At 40.0% G+C, this 8,199-nt stretch overlaps 1 protein-coding gene across 3 annotated transcripts in view; it reads right to left on the reverse strand.

Annotated features, from left to right (window-relative positions):
• The window catches only part of Akap13 (A-kinase anchoring protein 13), a 285,672-nt gene that overhangs the window by 27,174 nt on the left and 250,299 nt on the right, over positions 1–8,199 (reverse strand). For all 3 annotated transcript variants that reach the window (XM_028776648.1, XM_028776646.1, XM_028776647.1), the window contains 2 exons: positions 4,249–4,316; positions 1,975–2,041 (listed from right to left, as the gene is read on the reverse strand). In XM_028776648.1, the coding sequence (XP_028632481.1) occupies positions 1,975–2,041; positions 4,249–4,316 (135 nt within the window). The remainder of the gene's footprint in view (positions 1–1,974; positions 2,042–4,248; positions 4,317–8,199) is intronic.

An 8,199-nucleotide genomic window follows, 5' to 3' on the forward strand; every position in this document is an offset into this window, starting at 1 on the left:
TTCTAATTCAAATTCTATTTAGACACTAGAAGACCAGGAACAGGGTATGCTACAATATGACTGGCCTTGCTGCAGGGAGCACAAAGGGAGTGAAAGACGAGGGTTTCCTGTAGAACATGCTTAAGGGTTGTCCACAGCATATCCTAAGAGTTTCAGAAAGGTGATCAGTGAGTACATAAAATGTTAGAGGAAGAAACAGTAGCTCTTAGACTACAGTGAGAATGCAGACAAGTTAGAAGGAAAACAGATATTCTAATGGGAAGAGTCAAATGAATGAAGAGAAAAATAAGTATGTAGCATTAGTACAAAAAGGAGAAAGAGGAAGAAGCAAGTAGAAGGAGGGGACACACACACACACACACACACACACACACACACACACACACCCAAGAGCTAGCAATGAGAAGAACTAGAATGCTATGCATAGCCCTAAAAGTCCTAAAGAACAACGTGTACCTAAAGGTTACAGAAGATCCAAACATGCAATCTGAATGCACAACTCTGCTCTTGTATGTATATGTGTGTCTGCCCGTGACAGTCCATGTTGGGATGTCTTTCTCAGTAGCTTCTCTAATCTTTTTTTTTTTTTTTGAGAGAGTGTTCATTGCTGAACCTGTAGTTCACCATTTGGCTAGTCTGGAAGAGCTAGCAAGCTCTGGTATCTGCATGTTTCTGCTCCCCAGACCTAGGATTACATACATATGCCACACAATCTGCACACGTATTGATTCTTCAGCTATATGCTGAAAGCACTGCCTTTGGTAATGTATCACACAGGTTCCCATGAAGCCAACTCATGGATAATTACTACTGCATTGTTTATGGTAGTTGTTGGAAGTAATTAAAACACAATGTATGCTCATGAAATATATCATGCAGCAGTCTGAAACAACAGCTTACAATAACTCTGAAAATGACAGAGTGAAGAAATAATAGAAAAGTGCAAGTCATCATTTAATGTGTGATGTCATAATTTAATGTGTCAATGTACAAATCAACAGATTTTTTTTCAAAGATATATATGACTATAGATATAGCAGATCAGAAGGCTGTGCATTAAATATACTACACCGAAATAACTGTCAACTTAAAGGGAAATCTTATACAAGATGATAAACATTAGTTTTGGTTTGTTTTTAGATTTTAAGATTTATTCTGTATGCATGCGTACACACATATGCCACAGATTCCATGTGGAAGCCCACAAGACAACCTGTAGGAGCTGGTTTTCTCCTCCACCATACAGGTTCTGGAGACTTTGCTAGGCTTGGAGGCAAACTCTTTTATCTTCTCAGCATTCTTATCCAACTTAAAATAGTGTTTTAAATTAAAAAATTGTGTGTGTGTGTGTGTGTGTGTGTGTGTGTGTGTGTGTGTGAGACAACTTGTAGATGTTGGTTCTTTTTTTGCAATGTCAGTCCTAGGGAATGAACTCAGCTAGTCAGGCCTGGCAGCAGATACCTTCACCTGCCTGAGTCACTTTCCTAGGCCCCCATACAGTTCTTTTTTAAAAAAAGTGTGAGTGACTGAATAGAATTTACTCATAACATTTGAGAACCCCGGGAAAGAAAATCACAAAAGAATCATGTATATAATTTCATGGGCTATATTAAGTTTAACCAGTAAGATCTCATTTGAGTCACACTGCTGTGCGGTACTAAAATCAACCATTTTCTCTGGTGCTGAAGAACAGGAGTAACTTGCTCACATAGATGAACTCCAGCCCACCTCTCAGCTGATGCACACACTATGACAGATACCTTCGAGGAGGATTTGATGGTGTAATGCAAGTTGTTGGTCATTAAATGTGGCAGGATAAATTGGTAGCCTATTACACTACAAAATAGGATCTTGTTAGGCAGCTTAGGCTAGCTTCATCAATCCTGACTAAGAATGACAAGCAAGCAAAAGCATCAAGTAAGTATAGGACGAAACATCTGAGTACACTTCTGAGAGGTGTACTGAGCTACTTACACTTGTTTCTCATGATGACCGTGGGCAGCGATGATGTATCGTGGGCCTGGAGGCTCCCTTTTGGCTGCTAAAAAGAAGAGAAGGTAAATAGATGCAGATCACACTGTAAACTCATCCTCCATCAAGTCTCCAGAAGCCTGGAGTAAAAAGACAACATTGTGCTGGGCTATGTCCAGCCTCGCTTGCCATCCTTTGGGTTCACCAAGCACTGCAGATAAGTGCTTAGGTGTGTCCCCAGCCCCATCCCAGGAATGTTTTTTGGTCATTTGTGTCAGCATAGCATTCTTCCATTTCCAGATGATCTGAGCTGAGTACTTTCTCTTTGCTACAGGTATCAAAACTGTCTACTAAGCCTTTTCTGGCTTGTAGAAATTACCTGTTCGTATCTCCACTGTACTGTCAGTTACTAAAGAGAATCATCTGTGCCCTGTTCATTTGCTTCTTTGATGACTAGCATTTGTAAAGTGTTACATTCTTAGGTAGAATGCTAATTTTAGTTAAATTTCATGGGAGCAAGCACAAAAATACTTTGACAAATTACTAACTGAAGCATTTGCTGTGAAACAAATCACTAAGAGGAAATAGATCACTTCCAACTGAAAATGAATGCTTCCATATAGATTATAATGATAGACAGAAGAGATGCCATTCTCTGTGCAGTCACTGTTGTACAGAACCCCATGCACGCACAGTCTTACTGGAGTGGAAGGGAGGTGCTAGAACCAGTGGGCACCCGGGATGCATTTCCCATTCTAACAGCAGCACTGAGCACCCACTGACTGTTCTTCACTATCCAGTCTTTCCAATTTTAAGATTCTACCATGTACCAGATACTGTCCTAGGTACTCAGTCTACTGTACTGATCCATCAAAGATTCCTGCCTTCCTGCTTATGTTCTAGTGAGGGTAGAATAAAAATCACTTAAAAAAAAAAAGACAGAAAAATGTAGTTCCAGAAGATTCTAAACACTATGGGAAATGGAAAGAGAGCAGGATGAGGGAGCTGGGAGAGCTGGGTGACAGGTAGCACCCATGAGCTGAGGGTTGTAGGAGCTTCCAGTTTTGGAGGAGAAAAGAGAAATCGAATTGGTATAATTTTTAAGTCTTTGCATAAACTAATCTTAAAGTACAGCATGAGTCAAAATATACATCACTGAGCTGAGAAGACCCAGACACAGAAGTTAGCTATTTTCATACTAGTCCAGCATGGTCCAAAGTGAGGTCTGATGATGACCAGTATCATTTGGGAACTCCTCAGTCCACTACAGAATCAGACATCCTTTTGGGGGAGAGGTTATAGCAGTACATTTCTTTGAGTAAGATTCTTGAGATGGTGATAAACACCCAGGACTGAGACGGCTGCACTAAGTAATGTGGTTACTGATGGGCATCCATGCAGACATACCCGAAGTTCTCTGAGGAAGAAATATATTTCATGCGTGGTTGACAACAGTGACAGTCACACAGGCTACCCAAAAGGGAAGCTTTCATACTCATACAGCACCAATATTGGCACTTCCCATCCTTGCATTATGTCATCTCTGCTATCTACTATGTACCTTTGGAGAAAAGACCAGGTAGGTTGGTTCTAACTGAAGGAGGCCCTCCCCCTCTCCATCACATATCAAAAGCCTCTGCTTTCCACCTGTCGCCCCTCAAGCTTCTAGATGGGGAAGCTAGAGAGTCCAGGAGCAGAGGGTATTTGCAGAGCTAGTTAAGACAATCACTTAAACAGAAACACAGAGAAATGTTTAACATATCAAAGTTCTAAAACAATTCCATTTAAAAATTCTTTTGAGAAAGGGTTTCACTGATAAATTGGCTAACATCAAACCAAGTGCTGGGTTATAAGACTGAGTCTCTAGCTTAGTATTTTCTTTATTCAAAGTCTCAAATTCTTGAGTGTGGTAATCAAGAAGGTGACTGAACATTTTTATGAACAACTATGTTTAGATTAATTTGCTATCAAATTTGTCACCAAATGATTAAAACGAACAAAACAAACAAACAAACAAACAAACAAAGCCTACTACAATCTACATTCTAACATGGGGATTCTGCTTTTCTCTGCTTTGTTTTTTGAGAAAGAATTTCTCCGTGTAGCCCTGGCTGTCCTGGAACTTACTCTGTAGACCAGGCTGACCTTGCCCAAAGAAATCTGCCTGCCTCTGTCTCCCAAGTGCTGAGACTAAAAGTGTGCACCACCATGGCCAACTGATTTTGGTATTTTTAAATCACTGGATTTTGAGTATTCTAACAGCTAGAAATATCTTACCTTCATTTTGACCTTTGCACAGGATGCTAGATTTTCTCTGCAGCCTTTGTGGACAAAGGCACCACAACCTAGAAAGGAAGCATAAGGGAAGGTCACAACAAGAAAACTAATAGGGCCTGGATTCTGATTCTGATTCTACTGCTTCAAGGAGGACACACACACACACACACACACACACACACACACACACACACGGAGTACCAGTAACCAACAGCACATTTTATAGTTCTTTATTAGAAAGTAGGTATGTTTGTGAGTAACCAAAAGAATCAGTGATTTATTAGACAGGAAGCCTGAGAGGCTATCAAAACTAAAATTTAAATGTCTTCCATCAAGAGGACATCTAGAGGGCCCAGAAAACCTTGAGCTGAACTAACCTGTAAATCTCCTCTCTCAGGAGGAGGTATCAGAAGAGACTATGAAAGCATCCAAAGGAACAAAGCATCCAACAGTTCCACCAAGCTATGGTGCCTATGAACCACAATGACCAGCAAAGTATGATAATCCTAAGGGGACATAGTGGCACACAAGTAGTAGAAGTAACCAACAGTTCACATTTGGACTTAAGACCCACTCACCAAGATAAAAACCTAGCCAATTACAGCTAGTGAAGTCATGGATCTTGGGGGAGAGTCTACAACCACCACTCACTTCACTAAAACAAGCAAAATCCCTAACTATGTTCTAAATATTTGTCTGTACACTCATAGATAAGCCAAAGGTCATTACAGAAAACTATAGCCAATCAAAATACAGAGTTGTGGAGCTCAGTTCCAATGGATACATTTACAAAACAACTCCCACACCTAAGGCAAAGGCACATTGCCCAAGATGGGTGAAAGATTCTAATAGTCTGAAGATCAGAGAATTTGCCAGAGACCGTGTCTCCTAGGATGTCAGAAGATACACTCATAAAAATCTCACCAACATAACTTTCTAGACACATGTTGAACAAGGACAACAACAACAGACAAGATAATGTAGACAGGGAAAGACCATGGAGGATTCAACCCTATACAAAAACTATAGGTAACTAAGGAATGCTGAGAACTAAGGAAGAGCATATCGACTGGTTAACCAATACCTGCCTACTGTTCAACCATGAAAGCATACATACAACTAACATTACTGAGCAGGCATGCAGGTACATCTTTAAGAACAATTATTGAGAAAAGAGGCCATGAATTTGAATAAGGAAGGGTATGTGAAAGAGTTAGGAGGTTGGAAAGCGAAAAAGGAAATGATGTAATTTTAATTTCAAAAGATGAAAAAAATAATAAAAAATGTCACGTTTAAATCCTAAGAGAATTTATCAAGATGCTAAAAGGAGCTGTTAAATTTTCAGGACAAAGACCTGAAGATCTACCAGCTTATGTCTTTCTTGAGGTCTCAACTATCCTGAGCTTTTCTACTCAACTCCCTGAGTGAGAAGCCATGTAACAAAGGTAACTACAACTCTCCCAAAGCACCCCTGGGAACCCTGACTCAGGAGAATATGGGGGATTTCTTGAGACAAACCGGATTCAAATTTAGCAATGACACAATTTATCTAAACGTATTTTTAGTTTTCTATTCCCGTGGCCTACAAGGGCCACTGATGTAAACCATGCACTCTGTGCCTCAGAAAGGTCATCAGCTCTTCCTGCTGCAATGAAGTCATAAAAACATGTTGTGCCAAGAGGCCAGAGGCAAAGCACAAACAAGCAAAAGATCTGTCTTTGGGGACAGCTAAAGAGGCGTGTGTCTCCTGGGAAAGGCTTACTCAGGAAATCAGACAGCATTTCACTAGGGACGGCTGCCTCAGGGAGTACCACAGACCTGGTTCTAGCCAACAAGGTGAAGATGCTCTTGGACTTGGAGGCCTGGACTTATGGACTGTGGGTTAAGAGGAACTTGCTGCTATGAAGGAGACTGCAGGAAACCTAGCTCCTGAAAGCCTTCCCCATTTCTTCTGCAGTAGTTGTTTTTGCAATGGCTGCTTGGGTCACACGTCTCTTCCTGAACACTAGCAGTACACGCCACTGGGATTTTGTGAGTTTTTTCTCCTGATCTGAGGATCTTGTCCTCTCTAGTGAAGTACCTGGATCATGATTATTCAAATGTCTATGTACGTGCAGATCCACAGCCCATTTGTCGAAGCCAAATACCCTGACATAATCTTCCTGACTATATTAGAAAGTTATGGTGTCAACTTATTAACACAAAAGAGAACAGGACACATAGCAGGCAAACTAACTTTAATTTAGATTTAATTCTGGTTACCACCATGAGCCCAGAATAAGTTCCTTCTCCTCAAGCCTTGGTTTCCACATCTACAAAACAAAAAACCACATTCCTCATTATAAGTTCTGTGAAGATATGGGAATGAAGAAACTAATTATCTAAAATTGATACAATTATTTTAGAAAGTCATTTAACAACAGCTAATGAGGTTCAGTGTATGCCAATTTTATGAATTAGCACTGAGTCTAGTGCCATACACAAGGTCCCAAGGATGCCCTTGTGGCACTGTCGGAGACAAAGTGAAAATAACTCCATATCCTAAGAAGCAGAACAGCTTGAATATGTAAGAAAGTACCACACATGAGCTAAATGCCAGTATCTATGTCTACGTGCTCAGTATTTCAATTCTCTACAATAGAACACTAGGGAGAATAAAGCAAATTGCAAACTGATATGCACAATAACAGTAAACAAACCATTACTATTAAATTTTGTTCATATGAGGGACTTATAAGCCACAGATTACATAAATGCTTATTTGGAGGGAAGAAGGAAGACTTGCATAAGGGAAAAAATTCAATTTTAACTGTGAAGGTGTATTTCTTTAAAAATGAAGGATAAAGTACTGTGTCAAAATGTTACACAAACGTTTTCTTCCTTTACTGTGGTGATGAAAGTCAAATCTAGAGCCTCACTCAGTCCAGGCAATCACTCTACCACTGAGCTATATTTCTATACTTTAAGTTGGGGTCCAACAAATTCCTATTGCTATTACATTGTCCATGTATACTATCTGTGTTAATAGCTATTACATAAAAACACCAGTGTATCAAACTTTATTACTCCCCAAAGCTCCTTAGATTCCCTTATCCTTTGAAAATAGTAATTTACCACATTTGCAATATATTATATGAAATACTAATTTCAGTATCACAGTTACAAAATGCATCCTTTCTTTTGTTTTACTCTGACTGTCATATCCGGGGAGGATACCGGTTTGAGAACTTGGCACTAATTCTGATCTGTAAATGTGACAAACCAAAATAGTTTTGACCAAAACTGTTTCCAAGTTGGGCCCCTTCTGTTCCTTTCCACCTAGATTCAACAGCCCTCAGAAGGTTAAGTGCTACTTTTTTTGGGGGGGGGGGAGGGGGGCACTGTTACTTTTGAACAGACTTTGGCAGTTCTCAGGTTCTTGGGCCACTGTTTGAGATCTAAGAACAATTCTACTTCATGAGATACAAAAGTGGAAATAACAACTTGAATGTGCTTCCAGTAGAACTTTTCACAGAAATTCATGTTTTCAGTTAACTGTCTTCAAACCCACAACCTAGCTGAAATTTTTATTATGTCCAGGATTACAGCCTCAAGTCGAAGTGATAAACAGTTCACATGGCTATCTGTTTACCACCAAGTGGCCCTGGACTCAACGGCATAGGACAGTTTTAGTGCTAGGTGTGAGTGAATTAAAAACGGCTCGCTCCAGGGACACCAGCCAGAGTCATGAAAATTTAAAACTGTATCATCTGTTTTCAAATAGACAATTAAAAACACAAGACATGAAGGTAAGTGCACTGCTACAAACCATACCACATTGTTAGGAAGACAGAAGAAAATCTATCTGGGCTCTCCTGAGAAGCTGGAACCCACACTTGGCTGTAGACTGTCCTTTGTCTAAGTACTTTTCTCACTCAGTGGCTGTGCTTAAATCTATACTAAACCTTTTCT

The sequence above is a fragment of the Grammomys surdaster genome, unplaced genomic scaffold, assembly GCF_004785775.1.
Source record: "Grammomys surdaster isolate TR1022 unplaced genomic scaffold, NIH_TR_1.0 271, whole genome shotgun sequence".
In the NCBI taxonomy this organism is placed as follows: Eukaryota; Metazoa; Chordata; class Mammalia; order Rodentia; family Muridae; genus Grammomys; species Grammomys surdaster.